The following is a 27,701-nucleotide window of genomic DNA, read 5'->3' on the forward strand; positions in this document are numbered from 1 at the left end:
TTATTTTACATTTATATGCTAATTTTTTTTAAAAAAAGAGTCGTGTGTTCGTGAGTTTCTGGCCTCTCGCTATTTGTGGAAGGGCGAGAGCGCCCCCTGCGGACAGCGGCGGCGGTGCAGCCACAGAGGGCGTGATAGCGCTGCCCCTCCCCCCCCACGGCTGATCTGGAAAAGAAAAAAAAAACTTTTTTTGTATCGAAGGAATCAACAGCCGCCATCTTGTCGTGGCTCGGAATTAGGATTTCGATCCAACTCTGGTTTTAACGCAGAATTCGAGCATCCTTTCCGCGATATGACACCGCCCTTCCCCCGAAAACATCATCGTAACGTCGCGTCGGAGACATTTTGTGCGAAAAAGCTGGAATTGGATCAGCGGTCGTCGGGCAAAAAAGCTCCGTATATGTGATTTCCCCTTCAGAGTGCGGCGATTCAGCCCCTGTCGCCGATCGGGAGCAGTATTGTTTACCGGGACCGGAGCGTGACTTTCGGAGTGATTCGCAAAAATACAGCGTTTTCATGCAATCGTGCATTTTGTGGAGCTTTTCGCGATGGTTGCATGAATACATTTGACGTCACGCAAAATGATTTTTTCACGCATCTAGACATTACGTTCTTTCCTGGGAATGCAGCAGTTCATCTGACTTCACTGGATTGTCACCCGGAGGTTCGATTTTTACATGGGGAATATTTTATTTTGGGTTATTTAACGATGATAATGTGGGTGTTGGGTGTTGGATTATCATGGGGTGAATGGCGGTGGCGAAGCGGGGCGCTATTGCATCTCTTTTGAAAGACTCGCAGCAAGGAGCAGCTATCGCTAAGAGTTAAACTAGCTGTTAGCCGCTTAGCCGAAGTTAACGAGCAACTCGCTTGTTAACGTCCTAAATGAAAAAAATCGGCTTGACAGAACGCAACTTCCTTGCCAAAAGGTAATCTCAACTATCAACTTGAAGCAACCGACCAAACGAGACAACTATGGCTGAGAATCTGCTGGAGATGGGACCTCCCAGTTCCAAGCGGCCGAAGCTGAATTCACCTGCCCTGTCAGCGTCTGATGGACCAGGTAAGGGCCTTCCTTCCACCGCCTGCACACCCAAACATCACCATTCCCGGTTTCCCGAAATTCTGGACAAACCAGGCCTTAATTGAGACAATGACAAGGGGGGAAATGAATGCATAGTTCTGTGTAGTTTCTCATCTAATCAGAAACAACCTCCCAGTTGTGCGTTCGTTTCAAAATGTTCATAGCTGACATGTAGAGATGTGCATACAATGACTTTAAGATAATTCCTCACGGATTTGGGATTTTTGGATTTATACCACCTCTTGGATCGCTTAAATGCTCACATGCTGTGCAGTAAACTGTTCGATCAGTCAGTGTTAAGTGATCACTCTGTGGGTTTGGGTACAACATTAGATAAGATTTGCTCAAATCTTAGCAAATTTTAGTGTTTAATTCGCCTGTAAGTTGCAAATGCAAGACTTAACTTGGAAATAGGGTGATTTTGTGTGATATATATGGAGGGACCAAGCAGAATATTGGTTAATATTTTAGCAATAGTCCATCTTATGAAGTTGCCAAGTCACCGACAGCAGGGATGAAGTTGCGCTTCCATTTCCCAGTCGTGTCCCAGACTTTCGTGGAAGAACTGGGAATTTAAGATGCATAGAGAAGTAAAAAAAAAAAAAAGAAGACAATTCTGTGGCTGGACAACAGCACCGGAGTTGGAATGTATCTTCCAGTTTGCTGGTTGTCACAGCGTTGTGGGATTTACCGGATAGAAAACAACTTCTGCCGTGGAGACAGTTCGGGATGCGTGCCGGGCGTTTCTTTATAGGTCTGCAGGCACGGCATGGTGGAAGAGCAAGTTTCTGTTGCCTTTCCTCCCTCTGAGCATCCTCGGTGTTTTGGTCTGACGCCAGTCTTCTGATATCTCTTCATCAATTTGTCCTTCTCTCCGCGTAACGTCTCCAAAAATCTCTGGCGTGTCTTTTAGTACTTTTGCGCCATTTCTTTTCACCACTATTCTAGAATTATAAGCCTCCTCCTGGGCTGACATCTATTGACTCCGTGGTGGGGGGGGGGGGGGGTCTTCATCTTGTGGGCCTCTTTTCCTCTTTACGTGCATGTTTTGAAACATGCATTTTTACTCCCTTTCCTCTCTGTTCATCCCAAATCACTGATATATTGTAATTTTCCCCTGCTTCACTTACTATCTCCATCTAAATCCTCTTGTTAATAGGTTCCTTTTTCTTTTGCATGTTTTTACAAAGTGTAATAAAGTGCAAAATGGTGAACACTAATAACAAGTTATTTGGCTAATAAACAGACAAACAAATGCCAACTGTCCCGTAACCACCTCCCTCGGGGGAGGAAATAAACACCTCCCTATTCTTGCCCTTTTAATTTTACATCAGTCTTTACTTTTGAATCTAGATTCCAAAGTTAAACACTTTTACTCCAGATTAACTTTCTCCTACCTTCAATCACTGGGGTGGTGAAAGTACCGACGCTTTAGGTGCTGTTGGCGGGCTCAGGTCGACCCAGTTGACCTTTTGGTCCCAGAGAGGTGAGTCAGTGTGAACGCGACAGCGGACTTCCGGGCGGTCCGTGTGTTGCGTGAAAGCCTCTCTGCTCTGATGACGGCCTGCAGTACGCAACAAGTTGAAGCCAAAGGCTCGACGTATTTGCCACGGGTGAAGCCAATACAGTTTAGGAGGGTCCGTCCGCACCGCTGCCAGAATCGTGCTGCTGCGTGCTGCTGCGTGCTGCTGCGTGCTGGCGTCTCCAGAGCAGCGACACGCCGTTCAAACTGAAGCAGACGAGGAAATGACCAGCGCAGCCAGTAACACATGTACTTGAGAGCGTGCCCGTTGGTAACCTTTGTCACTGGGGAGTCAAATAAAAAGAAATGCATCATTTTTCCTCTCTGTCGTCATGGAAACACGACGCTCCGCCAGTGATGTGGCGTTGAGACCAGTGAAATCATGCATGCGCAATCTTGGAGCGTAGTGGCTGAATATTTGCTGTAGACGCTGAGGAACTAGACTATTGATGGAGCATAAATGCACACTTTACAAAATGACCATTTAAAATTAATTAGCTCGCATCAAACTTTGGGCTCCTAATTCTAATTACACCCACCATATTAATGTAAATCCTAAATTTACAGGTTAAATAGAGGGGAAACTTTCTACCTGTCAATCAAACTACCGTAAGCTTTTGCTGCAGGAGCTCCTTAGCTCGCTGTACGTTTTGACTGGAGCCCCCACATTTTAGAGGTGGTCATCTTGTTCTCATGAACAGAAGGCAGCAAGCCTGCTTCAGTGGGGCTAAATTATCATGGAAAACCATATTCTTATTTTTAAAGGACGCACTCAGGATGCAAAGACTGGTTAATTTAGCTGCTTATGACTTAGCTCGAATGGCAATTAATGTGCGCGTGTGCGAGGGCCAATGGTAGATTTCAGTATTTTTGATGTTATGCAGCCGTGTTTATTAGTAGGAGGTGATGGAACTGTTGATAAACCCAGTTTGTCCAGGCATTCTAATTTAATATGGATAGATGGAATACTTAATTCTAAAAATGAAGACATAGTATGAGCTTGTTAACTAGTGCATACTCCCATTCAGAAATTAAAGTAGAGCCAGGTTGGAAGGTGCGCCTCCTTAAACCAGCTCAGGCAGCATCTGGAAAATTGCATTTATCCAGGGAAGTCGGCAGGGCCTCCATTAAAGGCCAGGCTCAGTTACCTCTGCTGTACTCTACCTCATTTAGACAGTGCAGTCGGAATGCTTTCAGACCCTGAGCCCTTTTTTTAAATAAATTTTTACTTGATGAATGTCGATTGATAGAAGCCTTGTTTGTTTTAGCACAAGTCTGCAACATAAAATATGACACAAGGGAAATTGTGTCACATCTTTTGACAGCGCTGCCAATGTTAATGTACAAAAAAGGGGCATTCAACATTCACTGAACTTGAAATTCACCTCTATATGAGTAGCCTGTGGATACATTTATGATAAAGACTTAGCAGACGCTCTTAGTGAGAAAGTAACCTTAAGAAGCTGCTTTTAAAATGCCAAATTTGTGTCCTGTATGTTTGCATTTTGGATTTTCCTTTACATCCAATAAACCGTAGCTGTCTGCATAATATTGTGCATATGTGTCTGGTAGCATAGTTAGATGCGTTAGCAAAGTTTAGGAATATTTCCAAACTGTCGTGAAGTTTCCTCGCTTTTATACAAAGCTCATATTAGCACCGCTTGATTATGGCAAAAATTCCTATGATTAGACAATTAGCTTTTTTTGAACTTTAAACCAATTCTAGTGCATTCCACATCTGATTGTAACAAGGCAAAGTGGCTCCAGGTCACACGGATCATACGTGCACGTGCATTGACACAGTGTAGACGCACACCTGCAACATTACATTTGACAGCAACATCTGTCTTCACTGTCAACAGGACGTTGGACTGGATATTCTCTAAAGTGGGACTACGTCATGTGTTATAACTCAATCCCTGTTTGATCTTAATGGTCTTGATTTTCTTTTGAAAGTTAAAACAGAGGGTGTGCACATTGTCAGTGTGTACAGGCGCACATTTAAAAGATGTTCAGCCTCTATTACTCTTCTCATCTGTTTAGGAGCGATCAAACAAACTGCCGTCTTTACCGTCTTCTCAATCCTCCAGGGAGTTGAAACACTTCGCTCTCACGGTCACGTGCATCGAGGGGAAAACATCAGCCGATGTTAGCATTCAGCTAATAAGTTGCTACAGAGAAGACGTTTACTTGGACAACAATAAACAACAATTTGATGTGACGTTGCCTTGTTCAGAACAGACCATAATGCATTAATATTATCGGCTATATCCTATTATATAAGCAGCTGAAAGATGGACGCACGGATAAACTGGTTCTTATATTAGAGGATTTGTGATTCTAGATAACAGTTCGTTAACTAAAACATAAAATTTGGTTAAAAACTGTAAGCTGATGGAGAAAACTTCCTCCGCGTTCACGTAACTTTCGATGTATTTACTGATCATTTTACTCAGCGGAATGCGGTCTGTAGCGCTATCTGTTCATTCTTTCACACATACTAATTTTCCTTTCACATGTCGCAGGTTTAAACCCCTCAGAAGGACTTTTTCTTCCCTTTCCTTTTAACCAAAGGCTCCCTTTCTTTTGCCACACATAACTGGCACCGTTTCAAAGCTGTTGAGATTTATTAAGATGTTACAGCAATTGCAGCTTGTAAAAAAAGTAACATTACAGAAAAAATAATGTCCGTAAGAGAGGTACTATGTGCAAAATCTTTTTTTAAAAGGTCACGTTGAATGGCATGGAGCAAAGTCTTCCATACTTTGGGAGTATGCACCTGCCACCAGTGGAACAGAGGTGGAATCAGTTTGTAGTTGCAATAGATTTTTCTATGTATGAAAACTTTGGAAGAGAGATGTGAGTCATTAAAACATAAACAGGACAAACTGGTTTTCTCCTTTTTGTTTTAGATCTGGGGTCACTTACCTGGGATGATTTGGAGAACGATCTTCCGGATGAATTGATCCCGAACGGAGGCGATCTGAGCTTGATGAGTGGAATGCCATCAAACGGAGGAGCAGCATCCGGTCCAGGAGGAACTCCGACAGGCCTCGGCGGCGGCGGCAGCGGCGTTCCCGATGCAGCTGCTAAGCACAAGCAGCTCTCGGAGCTCCTTCGAGGGGGTAACAGCTCCAGTATTGCGAGCACAGGACTGAACTCAGCCAACTCCCAAGCAGGTAGTATGGGGCCGCAGCTGGGTACACCGCTGGGTAAGAGCCCCCTTGGCCAAGGCTCCCCCAACAACCACCATTCACCCCAGGCTCAGAAAGCAGGAACACCAAGTGGAGTTGCTGGACAGAACACCAACGGTAATACTGCAGCGATGGGTTTGAACTCAGCGGGATTTAATCAGACAATGATTAATAATGGACCGAGCCACGGCGGGCTCCTCCCGCAGGGCGGGCAACCTCAACCTGGGCAGATGATGAACGGTGGTCTTGGAGCCGATGCTGGGAGAGTACGAGCGGCTGGGGTGGGGGTCATGCAGTACCAGGGAGCGTCAATGCAGGCAGCTGCAGCAGGAGCGGGAGGAGCAGCCAGTGCATTGGCAGAAACACTTACCCAGGGAGGGCAGCAGATGGGGGCTCACACCAATCTCAATGGTGCCCAGCAGGCAGGAAGTCTCAACAAGGTGGGTGACATTTTTCCTGTCACTGCTGACAAGACTAACATTATGGCTTACAGAAATATTAAAGAATGCGTCCACCGTGGCCTCCTGACATTTCCACATGTACCTGTTAAATGAAACACTGCTTTGTTGTTGGTATATTCCAAAATGATATTTGTGCCAACATTTGATTTGGATTTTCCTCTTGTGGTGAAAGAAAGTAGACTTTGCAAGGCTTAACTTGTGTGGCAGCAACCAGTCGGCATATGTATGACCCAGCTATTTGTGGCAAATTCATTCATTTCCTGTGCTAATTATCCACAAATAGATGGAGTAAAATAACAATTGAAGGCTTTCTGGGGGGGAAACAAGTCAGACGTCTACTCTCCAACAAAAGCCCACCCTCACCCAGTCCTTACCCCGTCATAACAAACGGTCGTTAGTTGCAGCCATACTTTTAAACGTTTAAAATGACCGCTACTGTGCAAGTGCGGTGGTGAAGGGGATGCTCGCTCGGCTGAAAAGCTCAGCCTGGCCCTTGTGCGGGGAAGCCTGGCCTGCAGAGGTTCACAGTATGTTGTGGTGAAGGGAACTGAAGAGTTAGTGTGTTTGTCTGTGTGAAACCCTGTGCTTTCAGCCTTCTCAGCTATGTTGAAAGGCTGCCAGTGACTGGTCAGCTCAGCTGGGTCTTCTTATCGGCTGTGTTGGAACACAGTCAAGAGCCTAAGGGGAGACAGCCTGATCTGGCCCTCTAGTCTCCCAGCACTTATGTGGATGAAGGAGCGACACTAGCAAGTTGACCTTTGTGTGAAGCATGTCACAGACTTGGATTATAACTCATTGTAACTAGAGAGAATATTTACAAGGACTTGAATATACTGTCACTAGGGTCTATCCCAGATTTACATGCCCACAAAATGCACTTAAGACTATATTAAGAATGTGCCTTAACTCTGCACTATGTGGTTGCCATAGAAATGACATATTCTCAGAAATCACAGCCTTAATCTTTGGGAAATCAAAGGTCAAAGTTGGCCCAGAATCCAGAACCTCATCAAAATCCAATCATCTCTTCCATGGCCAATTACCAGCATTCCTGAAAATTTCATTAAAATCCATTTGGAACTTGAGTTATTTTGCTTACAAAATGTAAGATTAAGAGTGAGACATGGTTTGAAAAATTTCACAACCCTAACTTCTGTAAATTCAAGGCTTTACTTGAATTTACAGGAGTTATTAGAAGGAGTTATTACTTCCTTATCTCTGGTCTCTCCTCTGGCAGTTTTCTTTGCATGGTGTTGACTGCTCCACCTTGTATGCCAGTTTTAATTTTTGGCCCTCGGATTAGTTTTTTATAAATATCTGGGTCCTCTATCAGAGGCCTGGGACCTTCAGGGTCCTCTGTGGGATCTTAGCTGTTCATAGCACCGCACTCTTCTAGACAGAGATCTAATAGGATGTTCCAGGGAACTGCTGGGACCACTTTGTCCACCACTACAGGGTCTGGCTGGTTCACCTGTATCAGTTAGTCTCACAGGATCTTGGCACAGTGATTCTCCAGCACCTTTGGAAGTGTGACTTTGGAGTTTCCAGTCCAGACTTGGTACAGATGCCGGCCACTTGGTTTTGATGTTGCATGTTCACTTTAGCTGCTTGATTCTGGATTGTCTCAGGGGCTTCTTTGCAAGCCGGCATCTTGGATCCTGGTGTAGTAGATCCTGGCTTCTATCTGGGGTGGACTCCTTCCCTCCCCATGCATTGAGAAGAGCTTTCTTGCCTTTATGTTGGTGGCTTCTATCTCCTCTCTTGGCTAGGTCATTATACCGGCGGGCTGATGACTGTGGTACTTAAAGACAGGGGTTCATTTCCTATCTGAACAATCTGCAGCCTTAGTTGATGCTGCTGCACACTGCTGGGCTTTAAAAGGTTAAAGAGAACTTGCTAAAAAATAATTTCAGTGCTATTTGCCACCATTTAGAACCAGTATGATATATGTCCACCTTTGGGCTGTCGTATCAAACAGTACAGTGGAACCTCTACTTACGAACGACTCTACATGCGGAATTTGCAGGTTACGAAAGGTCTCAACGGGAAAATATTTCTTCTTGTTATGAAAGAAATTTCATGATACGAAAGGCAAAAATACGCTGCCGCTGCTACTCGCAGCTCGCGGAGTTTAGCGAACGTAAACATGCTTGTAGCTGCTCTGCCATTGGCTAACGCCTAGCATTTCCCTGTCATCCCATTGGCTATGAGGGACGTCAATCTGTACAAGTTTGTGTGTATCCCAGCGTCGCCTTTGTTTACCGTATTTTCATGACCATAAGGTGCACTGTATTAAAAGGCGCACTCTCAGTTATGGGTGCTATTGCTGTATTTAAAACATACATAAAGAGCACCATATTATTAGGCGCATGCTGAAACATGACAGTAAAAAATGACAACGGAAGTAAAACAGTGAGTTTCGACACATTTATTGAACAAAATATTCATTCTTCCGCCACAAAACCATCAAAGTTTTCATCTTCTGTATCTGAATTAAACAGCTGCGCTATTTCAATGTCCAACATCCCGAATTCCTCTTCTTAATCATCTGAATCGGACTCACCGACCGGTTCCGCTTCATTTTGTGAAAGCTCTTACAATGCATGAAGACAGTATCATAGCCCATGCGTCTACAATCCACCCGCATATGGTGGCATAACCTGCACGCCGCTGCCTCATAGTCTTTGTGAAGGAGTGTTCGCCTTCCGTCATCCAGCGCTCTGTCCGTTTCCGTGGCAGCCGAGAACCACGGTGAACGACGACTTCTCGTGCCCCGTTGTGCGTATCGCCACCGTGCTGGTCCCTTTTTCTCCACTTTGTGGGTCAAAGGGATGTCAAAAGTCAGAGGGATCTCATCATCAGAGGGATCTCATCACCAACATCATGTTGGTGATGTGGCTGGGCGCGGTTATCTTGTCGCGGCAGTAGGTGCGGAAGATGGCCGCCCTCTCCTGGTTAGGGTTAGGGATGATGGCCACCCTCTCCTGGTTAGGGTTAGGGACGATGGCCACCCTCTCCTGGTTAGGGTTAGGGTTAGGGAAGATGGCCACCCTCTCCTGGTTAGGGTTAGGGAAGATGGCCACCCTCTCCTGGTTAGGGTTAGAGGTAAGATCGGGCCTAAAAAATCCAGCCCGACCCGACCCAGGCCCGCGGGCATTAAAGCCCGACCCAGCCCAAGCCCGACCAATTTACTTGATTTGCAGGCCCGAGCCCGAAGCAAACCCGAAATTTAAATTTATCCCATAGTATTTTGGGCAGAAAAAACGCAAGATCTTTTAAGGTTAAAATAATCTACATATTTTTACGATCATGATAAATGAATGGAACACAGAATAAGAGGCCAGACAAAGAGAGTGAAAGAGAAATCTTGATGCGCACTCGCTTAATTACGCGGAGAAATACTGCAGCCCACTAGGCTTTAAATAGAATAACGCAAATCAAATAAATGGTAAAAGATATATGAAATTGTTATTTCTATAGTTTTGTTTCAACGTTTTAGTGTATATTTTTATAAACAAATATTTATTAAAAAAAAGTCAGCGAGAGAGAAGCCCGGCCCGACCCGACCCGACCCGAACGTAATGATTGACATTTTACGCATTTTAAGCCCGACCCGAATTTCGGGTTGGGTCGGGCACGGACTCGGGCTCGGGCTCGGGCTCGGGCTCGGTCTTAAGATCTTACCTCTAGTTAGGGTTAGGGAAGATGGCCACCCTCTCCTGGTTAGGGTTAGGGAAGATGGCCACCCTCTCCTGGTTAGGGTTAGGGAAGATGGCCACCCTCTCCTGGTTAGGGTTAGGGAAGATGGCCACCCTCTCCTGGTTAGGGTTAGGGTTAGGGGAGATGGCCACCCTCTCCTGGTTAGGGTTAGGGTTAGGGGAGATGGCCACCCTCTCCTGGTTAGGGTTAGGGTTAGGGAAGATGGCCGCCCTCTCCTGGTAATCCGCGGGCAGCCGCTGCGCAACAGTTGTCCTCGCACGTATGGAGAGATGCCGCCGCCTCATAAAGCGAAAACACTAAGATTGCTCGATTGCCATTTTTCAGCCGCATATTCGATGGCCTGCAGTTTAAAGTAAGCCTCATTCATATGCGTCTCGCTTGACCGGCGCCATTTTAGGGGATCCTTACGCGTAGGTGTGCCGCTAATCGATTGGCAGAGCGTTTACCGTAGTGCACCCACCAAAGGCGCACAGCAGATTTTGGAACTCGCACCATATTATAAGGCGCACCGTCGATTTTTGAGAAAATCTCAGTGTTATAGGTGCGCCTTATAGTCGAAAATATGGTAACTTTTATTCATTGTGGGTGTTCGTATGTTTGTCTATTAGATGGCGGTGTTACTACAAGTGTTAACGTTCATTGTTAGTAATGACGGCTAATGTACGATTAGCCTGTAATAAAGTTCATTTTCTTCCTGGAGAAGCCTTGCACTGAATTCCTACATTTATTGTGCGGTAATCTAATTGTAACATGTATTTGTTACATGTTTTGATGCATTTTTATGATTTTATTAAAAAAATTATGTCCGAATTTTTGGGGCCTTCGAAAACGCGTCTCTACTTACATAATTTTCAGGTTACGAAACAACATCTGGAACCAATTAATTTCGTAAGTAGAGGTCCCACTGTAGTTGATAACAGTTTTGGAAATGGCCACGATCACTTATTTGCTTTACGAAATTTTCTTTTATACAGAGATATCCTTGAAGTATAGTTCTAGAGGGGGGAAATACAACTTGCTTTTTTTCTTTTATCCATCTAGATGGGTCTGAGCAGCAATGGGGGTCCATTTGGGGCCCAACCCTATGGACAGGGTGCTACCGGGCCTGGCCAGCAGCTCAACCAACAGCAGCAGCTACAGAACAAGGTTACCCTTGCAAACAGTTTGCCACCTTTCCACAATGAGCTGAAAGGTGCTGCTGTCACTAACGTGCCAAACATGGTAATTCCTTGTTATTGTGATAAAACATTTTTAGTTGCTAAATGGTGTTTTCTGAGTCATTTTTTAAGCACTGCACCTGTTTAACCTTGATATTGTGAGTGTTTTGTACAATTGTTTTAATGAAATCTCACAGGAAGTGACTTGGAAAGTTAACATTATTACTTCATTTAACATTTCTTTGCATTACAATCAATCAGCAGCTCCAGCAGCCTCAACAGCAAGCGCCCATGCTCCCAATGGCTGGCAGCGGCAGTGTGGCGGTGACATCGGCGGGCCCCACAGCTGACCCAGAGAAACGCAAATTGATCCAGCAGCAGCTGGTCCTGCTGCTTCATGCACACAAGTGCCAGCGCCGGGAGCAGGCGAACGGCGAGGTGAGGGCGTGCGCTCTTCCTCACTGCCGCACAATGAAGAACGTCCTCAACCACATGACCCACTGCCAGGCTGGCAAGTCCTGCCAGGGTGAGTTGCAGAAGTTGAAACCAGATTAGGAGTTGAGTCCACAGCTTTTTTGGGCTGTTATCTGCTTCTTTTGATTGCTCTTAAAGGTGATACTTGAGCTTTGGGCTCCATCAAAGGTTTAGAAGTAAATAGTGAACTTTATTGATGTAACGCAGCCATACTCTAACAACAATGATGGAGCCTTTTTAAAGTATAACCTAAATTTGGAGCTTCTTCTCACTAGTCTGGAAGGACACATGTTTTAGAAGCAAAATGTCCTTAAATCTCATTTGGTCTTACATCAAGTTGACAGTCACCTGAGAGAAAATCTTACCTGCTGCGTCTTGCAGCAGTGATGCTGCATCCACATGAAATGCAGAAGAAAAAGATTTTTGACATTATTTGATATTAAACAGAACAGAAATGACGCAGATCAAAACCAAAATATGGTCATTTAGGATAATCGTGAGCATCATTTTAACCTCGTTGGCATCTTTGACTGTTTCCCCTGCAGTGGCTCATTGTGCGTCATCCAGACAGATCATTTCTCACTGGAAAAATTGTACACGACATGACTGTCCCGTCTGCCTGCCGCTGAAGAATGCCAGTGACAAACGTACTCAGCAACGTAAGTATGGTAGTGTATTTAATCAGAGTCCCTCCTTAAGAAAAATCTTTGTGTGTGATGTTTTATGATGATGCTGTAGCGCAGAGGTTAACCATTAAAGGTCTTTCCCATACCAGTGAGGATTTTTATTTAAATTATAGCAGCTGATGGAAGATGTTTGGGGAGCTTTGTTCTCCAGTTTAGCTTAATAACTGAAAAACAGAATACTTTATTGTTTTACTCTGATATAGGAAGTATTGACAATTATTACGGTGAGAGGAGCCAATTATGTACATCACCTCTGCCAAAACAAACTTTACTACCAGGCTTAATTCTTGACAGAATGACGGTATTTATTTTCTCTCTTTCTCTTCACAGCAAAGCTGGGCTCCCCTAATGCAGGCCTCCAGAACTCCATTTCTTCAGTTGGTGTGGGCCAGCCAAGTCCCACCATTAATACCTCAACTCCTATAGACCCCTCCTCCATGCAGAGAGCCTACGCGGCACTTGGGCTGCCGTACAGCAGCCAGACAACCGGGCAGAGCCAGCAGGGCCCAGGACAGCAAGCAGGTGCACAAAATTCACAAGCTCAGCAACAGCAGCAGCTTCAACAGCAAATGAGGCCCATCAATGCACTTGGTAAAGCCACGGGCAAATTCTTGGTCCGATCCGTGAACATTTTCTGAAAAACTATTTAAAAAATACAATTTTGTTTTGTTAAAAAAACAACTTGTAACACTATAATAGGTTCAATGCCAACAAAAACACTGAAAGTTTACGTTTAAATATGAATAGACCTACCTGTAAAAAAACATTGGAGTTTTATAAGATTAATTTTTACATTTAAAAAATGAGGCAATGCTGTTGGCTCACAACTCTTTATATTTATAGGTAACCAGATGGCTCTTGGAGGCACAGCAATGGGTGTGACCACTTCAGACCAGACAAACCTGCACACAGATTCTGTTCCCAATGCACTCAACACTAACAGGTCAGTCTATGCCAAAAATTACAACTCAATCCAAAATACTTTTTCCTTAAAATATTTCAGAACATTTGTTTTCTATTAGCAGACACTCAAATATTCAACAGAGAATAATTTGGTGACAGGTAAATTGATCCATCAGCTTACTCACAGGGTAGCTGCCGTCTTTCTTTGATGCCTTAATTTTTGACAGCCGTCATGGAAATATTGGAATTTAAACAATTCTTTCAATTCATTGACAGTAGAACTTATGGCGTCTACCTCTCTTTCGCTATGCTGGTGGAGTCTATTAACTCGACCCTCAAAAAAGTTGCTTTGCTTGGTTTGAAAGCCTTTTAAGCCTGAAGTGGAATGTTTCCCAACACCAAACCTTGGTTGAGGTAACTTGGACTCAGGTTAAGATCGGAACATCTGAACCTTCCCTGTTCTTCCTGCAGTCAGCTGCTGTCAGACGGTTCAGCTGTGGGCTCGATGGGCAACCTGCCCACTGCAGCACCCATGTCAGCCACAGGCACCAGGAAAGCGTGGCACGAGCACGTCACTCAGGACCTGCGAAGTCACCTTGTGCATAAACTGTATGTACCCCTGTTGGAGAATTTACACGTGACAATTTTTAGTTTCTATTCCTGTTGTGAACATGTTATGTTATTTTAAAACCCTAAACCTTGTTTCAGTTTTTGTGTTGAGAATTGCATTTCTGTGGCAGGGTACAAGCCATATTCCCAACCCCAGATCCGGCAGCTTTGAAGGACAGAAGGATGGAGAACCTTGTAGCGTATGCCAGGAAGGTGGAAGGGGACATGTACGAGTCGGCTAACAGTCGTGTATGTCAGACAATATCCAAAAATGTTTTATTTACTTAATCTTAATTTAATTGGAATCTCATAAATAATAAATGAGTATTGTTTTTGCTTTCTCCAGGATGAATACTATCATTTTCTGGCTGAGAAAATCTATAAGATCCAAAAGGAACTGGAGGAGAAGAGGCGCTCCAGGCTACAGAAGCAGATAATGAACCAAGCACCTTTGGCTGTTCAGGGTACACAACAGCCCAGCCTTCCCCAACCTAATGCCTTTGGCGCAAGGCCACAGAGTAAGTACAATTCTGAGTTAATGGCAATCAAATTTGGGTTTTCAAGCCTTTTTAATCAATAGGCAGAGTATCTGCTTTACATTTCATTTATTAAAGAGAATTACTGGGTGGCATTTGCTCAGGCTCCTAGGGGGGCTAGGCTGAGTAGTGGACGATTCTTGGTTCAAGCCCCAGTGTGCGGAAAAAAAAACAGTAGTAGTACGAGGTGCCAGGACACCTTCAGAGCACTGCTGAGGTGACTTTGAACACAGTACTGAACCCCCAAATGCTTACCTGTGTACCTGTAATCTCGGTGTACCTTCACCCATATGGAGGTGGAACAGGGTCCAGCACCCTCCCGTGACCCCAAAAGGGGGATATAGGAGCCAAGTAATAAAATAAACAGATGCTCTGTTGATAATAAGGATGCTCTATGCATTTAGGGTTGTTTCAGAGGAAAGATAACAATTGTGGAATTGTGCTAATGTCACAGACTTGTAACCAAAAATAACTGTGAAAGTCTGACACCATTGAAATAGCAAGATCTCACTATGTGCTTGCTATTGTGAGATGGTTGCTAAACAACCAACAGAAGTGCATGAAATGGTTTAACTTGCCTTTTTGCCAATAGATGGACCTGTTCCTTTGCCCAACATGCCAAATCAAATCATGAATCGCATGCAAGTTTCACAAGGTACATGTGAAATATAGACTTTAGTACATTTTGTTGAAGAAGTTGAGTTTTTCAATGCACAGAAAGATACCTCTGTCCCTGACTAAATATTATGGGCCCCTCATTCTGTCTAGGAATGAACCAGTTCAACCACATGGCTCTCCCCAATGCCCAGATCTCTCAGGCACCAATGGGAGCCCGAGCTGCTTCGCCTATGAACCACCCACAGCAAATGAACCTGAGTGCCGTCCCAGCAGTAAGGATGAGAGAAAAAAAGCAAATGCATTGTATTAGACAGTGAAATTGCTGCATTATACTTGCAGCCCTTTATCATGTTACAATTTAATTAGGTTTAAGTGGCAACGAAGAAGACCCTAAATGGCTATGGTGTACCCTTCATACTATGTTGTAATAGTAAATATTTTGTTCTTTTCTTTTAGCTGGGCATGTCCCCATCCAGGATGCCCCAAGCCCAGGGCATGATGGCCGGACATGGGGCCGGTAACATGGTAGGTCAGACAAACAGCCAGGGACAGTTTCTTGCACAGAGCCAGTTCCCGACTGGAGCTGCAGTTAATGCGGCAGCGACTATGAATGTCACTGTGGGATCTGGCATGGGCCAATCGCCTGCTCAAGCTGCTGTTACTCAGGTGGGTGGTTGACCAGTTTAATAATCCCATACCTTTGTTGTTGCTGAAATGTTTGTTTGATTAAAATAAGTGGGGGGGACTTAAGTTCAAACTATATTCATTCATCAAACTAGACACTAATTGCTCCCAAATTGTTTCATCCTGGGCTGAGGTCTTTTCTTAATAGTATGCGTGGTTGACCTCATTATTGTGTGTTTGCTTGTCTTGTTTGTGTGTGTGTGTGTGTTTGTGTGTATTTGCGTGTGTGCCTGCGTTCTGTGCGTCCTTCTCTCCAGCAGCAGCAGCAGAGTGCTAACCTACCCATGAATGCACTTGGCCCCTCACTGGGCCCTCAGCTAGTTTCTTCCCAAACCCCTTTGCAATCCACGCCTCCTGCTGCTGCCTCCTCTGCCCCTACAGTTGGGGGGGCCACTAACCTGCCGCACCCCCAGCCCTCAAGCCGCAGCTCCACCCCCACCCTCCCTGCCCCCGCCCCAGGTGCCACCCCACCCCGCCCCACTCAGCCCCAACCCCAGGTGGAACTCCCCACAGCAGCACAGATGCAACCCCCGCCTCAGCCCCCTACCACGCCGGTGAGACTCAGATCCTTCCGCATGCCGTCCACTATGACTCCCCAGCCCCTTCAAACTCCCATTGCTCTGACTGTTGCGTCCCAACCCGTTCCATCCACATCCACCTTTCTGCATGATAACCTCATCTTCACCTGTTTAGCATCCGACAGTGGCATTGTTGCATCCCTGAAATTAGGAAATGATTGATTCAATATGAGAGCTGTCCGTCTGTCCCATGACTTTTGCCTTGCATGCACGTATGAACAAAAGTGGTCTCAGTGCCTCCCATGTTTATTCTTTTCTGCATCTATTTGTGCTTTTAGTTGTCTCAGCCTGGAGCCAGCCTGGAAAACCGGGTCCCTACACCAGCCTCGGCATCCAGTGCTGACTTGCATACTCAGCATGTTGGAGCAGACCTACCAACCCAGGAGGTCAAAACCGACGCAAACCATGACCAACAGGAGTATGAGGCAGCATGCGGCAAAATTGAGCCCAAGATGGAGGTAATTTGAAGCTATAAATTATAAAATTAATTTCTGTACTAATAAAATAATCTTCACTTCCCAGCATTTATATTTGGCACACTTGAATGTGTATTTTGCTTAAGATATATTACCATATTTCAGTTTTTGTGTCCAGGTTAAGCTGTGAATTTTTGCTGGTGTAATGGATGTCAAATCATATAACACAGGAATTGGCTGCAATTTGACATGTTTAGATGATTAGGTCTCAACAGTGTCTACAGTTCTGTTGTTCAGTTTGAATACTTGACTATCCATTGAATGAAAACATCAAGGAAGTGCAACAATGTTCGAAAAAAGGCCAGTTTAATTGTGTTGTTTCATCTCCAGGCTGAAGAAGACATGGTGTCGGTAAAGAAGGAGGAGCCAGAAGAAAAGACTGAGTCTATGGAGGTGGAGGAGAAAAAGCCAGAACCGAAGGAAGAGGATGACGCTGGAGCTAATGGCACAACTTCCTCATCTCCCTCTCAGTCAAGAAGGAAAAGTGAGTTTATATTAAAGGGATAAACCCCTATTGTGTAATTATTTTAAATAGGACAGGGTAAAACATCAAAGTAAAGCTTTGAAGTGGAGCATAGCTGATTAGCTATTACGAACTGTAGTATTTGCCCCACAATAAAAATATAAGCAAATATAAATATCAACTATTCAAATAAAATATTCAATTGCATTGCACAGTTGCTGGTTAAGAACAATTCCAAATCTGGGGTACCTTCAAACAACACTTTCACATAGGCTAACCGTTGAATACAAGACAAGTGAAACATGGTGGGAGACAAACTCATTGAAGGTATTCCAATTAATTGGAGTATTACCAGTAGTTCTGGGTGTACGTCACAATATATGAGGAAATTGGCTGCTTGGTAGAGGTCTGAGTGCTTCGTTCCTGGTTTCAGTGGTTTTAATCTTTATTATTCTTTACTTTCGCTTGCCTTATTTTTCAGTCTTTAAGCCAGAGGAGTTGCGTCAGGCACTAATGCCAACGCTGGAGTCTCTGTACAGACAAGACCCTGAGTCACTGCCCTTCCGACAGCCAGTAGACCCCTTGCTTCTAGGGATACCGGTCTGTACAATTATTGTTAAATACCAAGGTTGTTAGTGCTCATTAGTTTCTTAGTCAGTAACACCTTTTTTCACTTTGTTCTTATAGGACTACTTTGACATTGTAAAGAATCCAATAGACTTGTCCACAATAAAGCGCAAACTCGATACAAGTCAGTATCAAGAGCCCTGGCAGTACGTAGATGATGTCTGGTTGATGTTCAACAATGCTTGGTTGTACAATCGCAAGACATCTCGTGTCTACAAGTACTGTTCCAAACTCGCCGAGGTGTTCGAGTCTGAAATCGACCCTGTGATGCAGGGTCTGGGATACTGCTGTGGAAGGAAGGTAAGATATTGGGAAACATTCATGATTAAAAAGTTGTACTGATTTATATTTGTCCGTATGGCATTACACATACAGTTGAGGTACTGTAGGTCCAGAATGTTAAAGATGACTTTTTTGAATCGTCTACGTAATGATTTTTACTGACATTTTACCACCTGTATCTCTGCAGTATGAGTTCTCTCCACAAACTCTCTGTTGCTATGGCAAGCAGCTCTGCACCATACCCACTGGAGGCACATATTATAGCTACCAAAACAGGTAAATAGCCCTGTATCAGCACTATTGGCCTCTCCTGTTCTCATAACTATAAAATGGAAATTGTTGGGGAAAAAAGATATTGTTGCAAGCAGTAAACATAGCATTTTGAATGTTTTGAGCTGTAGTGCAATACAAGTATGTGTCATCTCTTCTAGAGTTCTAGGAGAAGACCGCTGTTATTCATGTTGTGTTGTCACCTTTAGTTTTTCTTTCATCTAGTTCAATGCACTTTTAAACTGTTAACAGCTGCATTGCATCATTGAAGAAACTCTGAAAACGATTCTAAACTCATCAGAGCTGAGCGTTGGAGAACATTAATCATTGTCATTTAAGTGTAAAAACAGTCATGTTTCCATCTTTGGATCATTTTAGTTCCCATTTAACCCATTTCATGTAAAAGCCACAGAATTGCGCTTCATTACTTTTTATAAGTTGTCCTTTGCGCCCCCTGGTGACTAAACTGCGCACACTGCACCCCCCTTTTCCACACAAACACGCAGCAGGACTGATAGATCACAACTTGGTGACAAGACGAGGGTCTTATACCCTTAATGGGAACATGAGTGTAATATGTAAATGTACAAGATAGTAATTATATGGAAGCGACAGGAAGATGATATTCTGCTGATGAGCGCTGAAGTTGAAAGTGCCAACTCTTTTTTTTAACAGGTATCATTTCTGTGAAAAGTGCTTCAATGAGATCCAGGGAGATAGTGTGACATTAGGAGACGATCCTGCACAGCCACAAACGTAAGTCATAATGCCAAAGGGCGTAATTTTTTAAACTTACATTTTAATTAAACGCATTGAGTTGTACTTACAAGAAAATAGTCTTTCAAAAAACACTATTATATACAGGGGCAGAACTTAAAGGTGATTTTATGAAGATTTTCATAATTTAGCTGCATTTGTTTGGGGGGGGGCAGAGTCAATGTATATGTAACATTAGTGCCTTTTCTTTCTCTTTCAATTTTTTGTTGATGCTTTAGGATGATCTCAAAAGATCAGTTTGAACGCAAGAAGAATGACGTACTCGACCCTGAACCGTAAGTAAAAGCAAACGTACTTGAACACAGTCATTTGTCCAGTAGTTTCTCCTCCTATCATTTTTCATGTCATATTGAACCAGCTTCCTTCGCTGTAGCCATTAGATCACACGAGTCCCATTTCAAGAAAATAAAAAGAAAGGCAGCACATATATAAAACACATATGCTTCAATAATTTCATCAGTATTAAACATCGGAGTTAAAAGTGAGAAACCATTTAAACACTCAGGAAACCTTTACAGGACTTTTGAGTTAAATATCTAATCAAAGTTTGACACAATTACTCTACAATATTGAACTGTTTACGCAATATTTTCCTTTAAACAGGTTTGTTGAATGTAAAGATTGTGGACGGAAGATGCACCAAATCTGCGTCTTACACTACGAGGTCATCTGGCCATCTGGGTAAGTGATTAAGGTCTTTTAATTAATGTATGTTTTTCACAATTTGTGTCAGAAGCAAAACTGAGTTGGACTTCCTTTCCTAGATTCATCTGTAAGAGCTGTTTAAAGAAAAGTGGGAAAACGCGGAAGGAAAACAAGTTCACTGCAAAACGTCAGTAGACTTCCACACTTGAATTGTCAATTGTCACCTCCCTCACTGTACCTGTACCCATATTGCTTTCAAGTTAAATGAACCCTGCACCTGTTAAATTTGTCATCTAGGGCTACAGACAACACGACTAGGAATGTACATTGAAGACCGCGTAAATAAATACTTGAAAAGACAGAACCACCCAGAAGCTGGAGAGGTGTTTGTGCGAGTGGTGGCGAGCTCTGATAAAACGGTTGAAGTAAAACCGGGCATGAAAGCCAGGTAAGATCATTATTGTAAAGTAGGAATTTGCAAGGGACGTTTCAAGTCAATTTGTGGCATTTGTAGGTCAATCTTAAATGTGGTAAAAATGGCTTTGGACAGCATGAGGGAAGCACTGTTGCAAGCCGTTAAAATTGTCTGTTCTTTAGTTTTATTAGTACACGGGACAAATTATCGTGTTTTTGTTTCTTTTTTTCATTGTCTTTAATAAAATGATTCATGCCCAGATTAATTAGTGGAAACTGCAGCACTCACCCTCTCAAAAGGTTTGAGGGTTGTTAGCTGTTGCATAAAACAAGTTCAAAGTTGCAATACTCTCCACCTTTGCTGCGAAGGAGCATTTCCAGGAAGACCTTATCTTCACATTGTTTAATTTAAGGCTGGCCGCTTTTTATTGACTTGGATTTAGATTGTTTTATTTTCTTAGTCTGAAATTTTGATCAGTTAAGGATGTTAATCATAAGAGTAATGAAACTGAGATCTGGGAAATGAGCAGTTCAATCAACTGCTGTTTTTATTACCAGGCAATCTGTCCAAAACATTTCCATAAAATACCCAACAGTGCTTGTTTATTCGGTCTAATTTAGATTAACAAAGATGAAGCTATCAAATCCGAAGATAGTTTCGAAGTAAAAATATTGCACTAGAATCTTAATGGACAGAAGCTTTTTTTAGAATCACTTTTCTCCAAGTGTAGGTTATGCCAAAATTTTAAATTGGGGCATTTGAGATTAAGGTGTAATGTACCTGAATCTGAGTGCAACAACAAACAAATGTATGACTTGAGTGAATCTGATGTTCTTTATAAAGTTTACACACATTCTCATGTAGCTTCAGTGGCAGTGGATGCATTTATGGCTGTAATCTGACTGATCTTTGTTTTTTTTATTGTTCCTTTGTTTTTTTATGGATCTGTTTGGCCCCGACCTGTAATACAGTGCAGTCACTGGTCATAAACAACGTACTGTCATAAACCCCTCTTGCACTTTAGCGAGATGGGTTTGTTAGTTACAGTCACTGTGTGCCCCGAGTAGCTGATCCCAGTCAGCCGCAACCCCAAGATTTGGTTGTAATGTAATTAAATGCCGAAATGGCTGCATATTCACATATTAGGAGAAATCATTCCAATATACTTTTGTGACATCAGGTTTGTGGACACTGGAGAAATGCCCGAGACGTTTCCCTACAGAACCAAAGCACTTTTTGCCTTTGAGGAGATTGATGGTGTGGACGTGTGCTTCTTTGGAATGCATGTCCAGGAATATGGTTCAGAGTGCGCATTCCCCAACACTAGGTAGGTACAATTAAATATTGTGCTGCCTCTACCTTTTTTTTAATGGTAAGATTGATCACCTTTCCCTCCCTCTCTCTACCTGTGCAGGCGGGTCTACATATCATACCTTGACAGTATTCACTTCTTTAGACCTCGCATTCTACGGACTGCAGTATACCATGAGATCCTCATCGGATACTTAGAATATGTCAAGAAACTCGGGTATGTCTGCTGATTCTGCCCATTGTCTATAACAGGGTAGACTTTGAAATGGCCCCCACTTCTCTGTCAGAGATCTGCAGACGACATTCTTCATTTTCTGTCTCTTTTGTTTGACGTGTTTGCTCACAGATATACCCAAGGCCACATCTGGGCATGTCCACCTAGTGAAGGAGATGACTATATCTTTCACTGCCATCCCCCTGAACAGAAGATCCCGAAGCCAAAGAGACTGCAGGAGTGGTACCGGAAGATGCTGGACAAGGCTTTTGCTGAGAGAATTCTGCATGACTATAAGGTAGGATTAAAGAATGTGCAGGGGGAGGGACATGCCAAGTGAATTTTGTTTCTCTTAATTAGACTTAATACATTTAATCATAGAGTAGAGGTAAACGAATTAATAATTGCTGGATTAACAAGATGCGGCACATCCGCTGCCTTTCACAAGTGATTAAGGATATTATTGTTTTAAAAACTGATGATTCCAGTTGGGTTGTCAGCTGCATCTTTTACATTTGCATGCCCCATCTAAACACTGGCGTAGACTTATAAATAAGAATTTGGTACTTGGAGAGAATAACACAAATGCATGTGGAAGTTTAATTTGCTAGAATTCCATCTCAAAGGCATATGAATCATATAATTGCACAGAGATTTGTCAAATTATGGAAAGTCGATAAACTCTCAGAAACTCACAGCATTTGTGTTTTTTCTCCCCCCCCCCAGGACATCTTCAAACAGGCAACAGAAGATCGCCTTACCAGTGCTAATGAGTTGCCGTACTTTGAGGGTGACTTCTGGCCCAATGTGTTGGAAGAGAGCATCAAGGAATTGGAACAGGAAGAGGAGGAGCGGAAGAAGGAAGAGAATACAGCTGCCTCTGAAACTCCCGAGGTGTGGACCTGGTCTCACGACTCGACAACATGTAACCAGCACGTGACCTTTTTCTGAGCTCTTTTCTTTGACTGTCATTGTTGGGCAGGGTGCACAAGGTGATAGCAAAAATGCAAAAAAGAAGAACAACAAGAAGACCAATAAGAATAAGAGCAGCCTGAGCCGAGCCAATAAGAAGAAGCCTGGGATGCCGAATGTAGCCAATGATCTATCCCAGAAGCTCTACGCCACCATGGAGAAGCACAAAGAGGTCAACTCATTTTCCAGTTTGTCAGAGAAATTGAAACGAGTCTTTTAAGATAAATGAAATACAGAGTAGATGTTAATGCTTCTGGAATCTTCTATGTTGTAGGTGTTCTTTGTGATCCACCTCCACTCTGGACCCATGGCCAATACGCTGCCCCCCATTGTTGACCCTGACCCTTTGCTCTCTTGTGACTTGATGGATGGCCGCGATGCCTTCCTGACGCTCGCCAGGGACAAACATTGGGAGTTCAGCTCGCTCAGAAGGTGCAAGTGGAGCACCATGTGCATGCTTGTGGAGCTGCACAACCAGGGCCAGGACCGCTTCGTGTATACATGCAATGAGTGCAAACACCACGTGGAGACACGGTGGCACTGCACTGTGTGTGAGGTACTTAGTATTTTTATTATTACTTTTTGCCGTATTATCCTTTCACTTTTATTTTTAGTGATTGAAATAGATTAATCTCATTGGGGGAAAGTAAATTGATGCTTCTTAGGTTTACTTTTTGGACCCACATATTTTGGTTTTCTACACAACACAGTGAATTTGACAGATGAATGCTGGTGTGTCAAGTTCCAACTTTGATTCAAGAGATTGGACACATCATATTACATTCATCTATTAGGAAAAACAGCCATTTTTGCAGAATTCTCTCAATTTTAAAATGATTTGGTGAGATTGTAGAAAACATTACAGTGAATTTGGGTGAAACTAGGTTATTTAAATTTGAACGTCACCAAATAATGTGAATTAATTTTAACTAAATTATGTTGTGGATCCACTTGGACAGTACTCAGGGGTGGGGGAAATGTTGTGGATCCACTTTGTAGGCTGCTTCAGTACGTCACAACTGTTGAGCCATCACATAACAATGATTGTGATGTGTTCCCTCTTTTTTCTGCAGGACTTTGATCTGTGCATTAGCTGTTACAACACAAAGGGACATGAGCACCAAATGGTGAAATGGGGCCTCGGTCTGGATGATGACAACAACAGTCAGAGTGGTGAGGCCTCCAAGAGCCCACAGGAGAGCCGGCGGTTAAGTATCCAGCGCTGCATCCAGTCCCTCGTGCACGCGTGTCAGTGCCGCAATGCCAACTGCTCTCTGCCGTCCTGCCAAAAGATGAAGCGAGTGGTGCAGCATACCAAGGGTTGCAAGCGCAAAACCAATGGCGGCTGCCCTGTATGCAAGCAGCTGATCGCGTTATGCTGTTACCATGCAAAGCACTGTCAGGAGAACAAATGCCCGGTCCCGTTCTGCCTCAACATCAAGCACAAGCTGCGTCAGCAGCAGATGCAGCACAGGCTTCAGCAAGCCCAGCTGATGAAGAGGCGAATGGCCACCATGCAAGGCAGAACCATGCCACTGCCGTCCCCACCCGCCACAGCCGCGCCCAGCACTCCCACGTCTCACACGCAGCCAAACACTCCCCAGACGCCGCAGCCGCCACTCTCCAATCAGCCCCAGACACCAAATTCAGCAAGGGTTATGTCTCCTACTTTCGCCAATGCGCCTCGCAACGGCCAGCCTCAAGCACCGGTGTCGCAGGGCAAGCCTGGACCCCAGGCATCGCCTCTACATCAACAGCAGTCCCCGCTCCCCCAGCCACCCCAAGCCCCTCAGCAGCTACAGCAGCAGCCGCCCCCCCTCGCCGCGGTTAAGATGGCGCGTCATATTGAAATGATGGCGCAGGCTCAGCAGAACTACCGGGCAAACATGAATGGCCTTCCCATGAACCCTCCACAGCAACAGCAGCGCATGCCCGGACCAGTACAACCATCCATGCAGATGGTCCCGGGGCCAAGGGGGGCTCAAGTCATGCAACCTGGCATGACCCCGGGACAATGGCCAGGGGCTGCAGGGCCTATACAGGCAGTTCAGAATCCACAGGGCCTTGTTCCTGGTCAAACACCACAACAACCCATGACCATGCAGCGAGCCATGATGACCCCAGGCCAGCAACCTCAGCAGCCCGCAAGGATGTTAATTCCTCAGCAGCCCGGTGCCAGGCCACAGACGCCCCAAAGGCCTGGTACTATTGCACCCAACGCCCTGCAGGACCTCCTCCGCACCCTCAAATCTCCCAGCTCACCTCAGCAGCAACAGCAAGTCCTTAACATCCTCAAATCAAATCCTCAGTTAATGGCTGCATTCATCAAACAGCGTACAGCCAAATATCAGGCCAACCAACCGCAGCAGCCTGGAGGTCAGCAACAGCAGCCCGGCATGCCGACAATACAACCCATGACTATGGCAGGGGCAGTGCAGAGGCCAGGAATGCCGCCTCAGCAGCCCCAGCAGCCTTCTGCACAGGGCATGGCTTCGTTAGGGGCTCAAACACAGCTGATGAACCCAGCGCACAACACCGGACCCCAGGTGCAGGAGATGTACCGTCGCCAGCTCTTAAGACAGCAGCAGCAGCAGCAGCAGCAGCAGCAAGGAGTGATGCCCCAGGGCCACCCTGGTCAGTTCCCACCTCAGGCACAGGGGACTGCAGCAACATACTCCCAGCTTCGCATGCAGCAGCAGCAGCAGCAGCAGCAGTTAGCCTTGCAGGCAGGTGCTGGAACAGCTGGAGGAGGCCTGGGCCAGCTCCCACCAATGTCTCAGATGGCCCAAGCAGGCCTAGGGATGGACTCCACCCAGAACTTACTGCATCAGCGAATGCTTCAGCAGCAGCAGCAGCAGCAGCAGCAGCAACTTCCACAGCAGCAGCAGGTTGTCCTCAAGCAGCAGATGGGCTCTCCTGCCCAGCCCAGCCCAATGAGCCCCCAGACCCACCTGCTTGCAGGCCAGTCTCAAACCGGAGGCCACCTTCCTGGACAGCCTTCGTTAGCCAGCGCCCTTAACAATCAAGTCCGTTCCCCTGCAGCAGTGCAGTCGCCGTGCCCTTCTTCTCAGCAGCAGTCTCAGCAGCAGCGGCCACATTCCAGTCCCTCCCCGCAGGTCTCAAATCAAGCCCAGCCCTCGCCACAGCACCCGCATCCACCTCACTCGGCATCCCCCCACCCTGGACTCGGGGGCACGCTGTCAGGGTCCATTGAACAGGGGCACTTGGGGACACCTGAACAAAGTGCCATGCTACCACAGCTTAACACACCCAACAGGGGGGTGCTGAACAGTGACTTGGGGATGGTGGGGGACACTACAGGAGACACTCTGGAAAGTTTCGTGGCGCAATTGTAGCATTTCTGATGGGAACCGAAGAACACAATTCTGTTCCCAGCAACCCGTTCGCCTCTTCCTCAGTTTCCCTGAGACTCTCTTTTTCCCTTTAGAGGGTTTCGTTTATTCTTTCTAAGGTTCAAAACAGTTTTGTACTGACATGTAAAGTGTTTCAATCGTTTTGAAAAAGATAATTTGGTTCAAAAAACAAAAAAAAAAATCAACACTTCTAGGGAATGTAATTGTTTCCTAAACCCACTAAAGGGTGCTCTCTACCTTAAGATGCTGATGGATTTGCAGGTTGCTCCTTAAATAAAATTGACAAAGAATATATTTTTGGTTCAGACCAAATTTGTTAAGTACTTATTTTAGGTTTGTTTTTGGTATGGTTTCATGCCTTATGCGTTTTTGTTCTTCCTTTTTTCTTTTTCTAAAAGAAAATGTACAATTGCATATTATTGCATATCATTTTATTTTGTACCTTTGACAAAGTGTTGCTGTTTTTGTTTTGTTTTTTGGAACTGTAAAATAATTTGGGAATTGGGCCAGGTTCTCTTTACTCAAGCTGTTTTTTCCTGGCAATTGTGAATTAGCATTGTCATTACTTCAAGGCATTGCATTCAGGGACCGCTTCCCTCCTCTCGTGTGTATGAAGAGCACTCAGTTGCAGGTTGTGTAGACACAGATGTGTATGCAGACGCACATGAACACACTCACAAAGTCCCGCAGCGGAGACTGATGTTTTTAGAAACGGCGTGGACTGCATCCTTCAGATCAGGTGTCGGGAATTAGGAAAATGTCTTGCTGGTGTAGAATTTGTTGGTTTGACATTAAGAAGAATTTGTCCTACCTTTGTTATCATGAAACTGATGTAAAGTGTAAAGAGAGCGTGAGAAAGAGACCAGCCCCCAAGCTGAGGTGTACGGAGGTGCGTTGCATTCGTCGAGAGAAATGAATCGCGGCTTTACTCGCAACGACGTCGAGACTGCGATTTTAAGTTTTAGCGAATGTAATTCGCTTCCGAAGAGGTGGAATGATCACCTTTTATTTTCTCCATAGGCCACATCTCGGATGTGCTCCTCTTTAGATGGAGCGTGCCGTTTTCCATCTAGACCTGAGGCACATTTGAGATTCATCCTGAGGAAAAACAAAATGTTAACCCTCATTCCTCTCAAAAAACTTGAATTGGGGAATTTATCTTTTTTCTCCTATTGTAAAACAAGTAAAGTACTATAAATATAAGAACATGAAAAATGTTTAAACTGGTAAAAGACTCATTTCTTACTTATATACCATATTGTTAAATAAACAGTGTGCAACAGAACCCAAATACTCTGTTGACTAAATGATGCATCACTTTGTGTTTGTTTTATGTGTCAGGGTGCCAAAATTATCTCACTGAAATCCAGTGACGGGAAAACTAAATATATCGTTTTAATGAAAGATTAACTGTCTTCGTGGGGTTAAAATCAAGAAGCACCGATTGAAAGGTCGACTTCTCTGAAATCTGTGGTTTAAAGCCCTGACTTGGAAACCTTAAAAGTGATCTTTTCCTCTGTGCCCCGTTTTGTAAACACACATATAGGTTTGACTAGTATCTCTAAAAAATTACACCATTTGATACCTAATATTGGGCACATGGGGATCCTGGAAGTACAACGCTGCAGCGTCTTTTGCTGCAATCACGT

The 27,701-nt window shown here is 44.4% G+C and overlaps 1 protein-coding gene across 5 annotated transcripts; it reads left to right on the plus strand.

Moving 5' to 3' along the window:
• The first annotated feature begins 174 nt into the window (after positions 1–174).
• Positions 175–27,369, plus strand: crebbpa (CREB binding protein a). Of its 5 annotated transcripts, none has more exons than XM_029850683.1 (31): positions 175–1,063; positions 5,519–6,240; positions 11,023–11,202; positions 11,400–11,664; positions 12,158–12,271; positions 12,629–12,889; positions 13,142–13,241; positions 13,673–13,810; positions 13,942–14,059; positions 14,157–14,328; positions 14,939–15,001; positions 15,115–15,236; positions 15,421–15,630; positions 15,906–16,202; positions 16,505–16,684; positions 17,033–17,186; positions 17,647–17,765; positions 17,853–18,092; positions 18,262–18,350; positions 19,020–19,100; positions 19,340–19,396; positions 19,725–19,802; positions 19,886–19,953; positions 20,064–20,214; positions 21,362–21,508; positions 21,596–21,709; positions 21,839–22,004; positions 22,433–22,600; positions 22,689–22,850; positions 22,953–23,234; positions 23,752–27,369. In XM_029850683.1, the coding sequence occupies exons 1-31, from the start codon at positions 976–978 to the stop codon at positions 26,032–26,034; spliced, it is 7,389 nt and encodes a 2,462-aa protein (XP_029706543.1). In that variant the 5' UTR covers positions 175–975; the 3' UTR covers positions 26,035–27,369. The 5 variants fall into 5 exon arrangements, with proteins under 5 accessions (XP_029706543.1, XP_029706544.1, XP_029706546.1 ...); XM_029850684.1 differs by having other exon boundaries at positions 15,909–16,202; XM_029850686.1 differs by having other exon boundaries at positions 12,629–12,820.
• Positions 27,370–27,701: the final 332 nt, after the last annotated feature.

The sequence above is a fragment of the Takifugu rubripes genome, chromosome 17 (assembly GCF_901000725.2).
Source record: "Takifugu rubripes chromosome 17, fTakRub1.2, whole genome shotgun sequence".
Classification (NCBI taxonomy): Eukaryota; Metazoa; Chordata; class Actinopteri; order Tetraodontiformes; family Tetraodontidae; genus Takifugu; species Takifugu rubripes.

What these genes read in the sequence shown, in the direction of transcription:
- crebbpa (XM_029850683.1), top strand. Translation starts at nt 976, where the DNA reads ATGGCTGAGAATCTGCTGGAGATGGGACCTCCCAGTTCCAAGCGGCCG. An exon ending in CTTTGGCGCAAGGCCACAGA is followed by an intron (nt 14,329 to 14,938) that starts GTAAGTACAATT and finishes TTTTGCCAATAG; the next exon opens with ATGGACCTGTTCCTTTGCCC. An exon ending in AAACAAGTTCACTGCAAAAC is followed by an intron (nt 19,954 to 20,063) that starts GTCAGTAGACTT and finishes TTTGTCATCTAG; the next exon opens with GGCTACAGACAACACGACTA.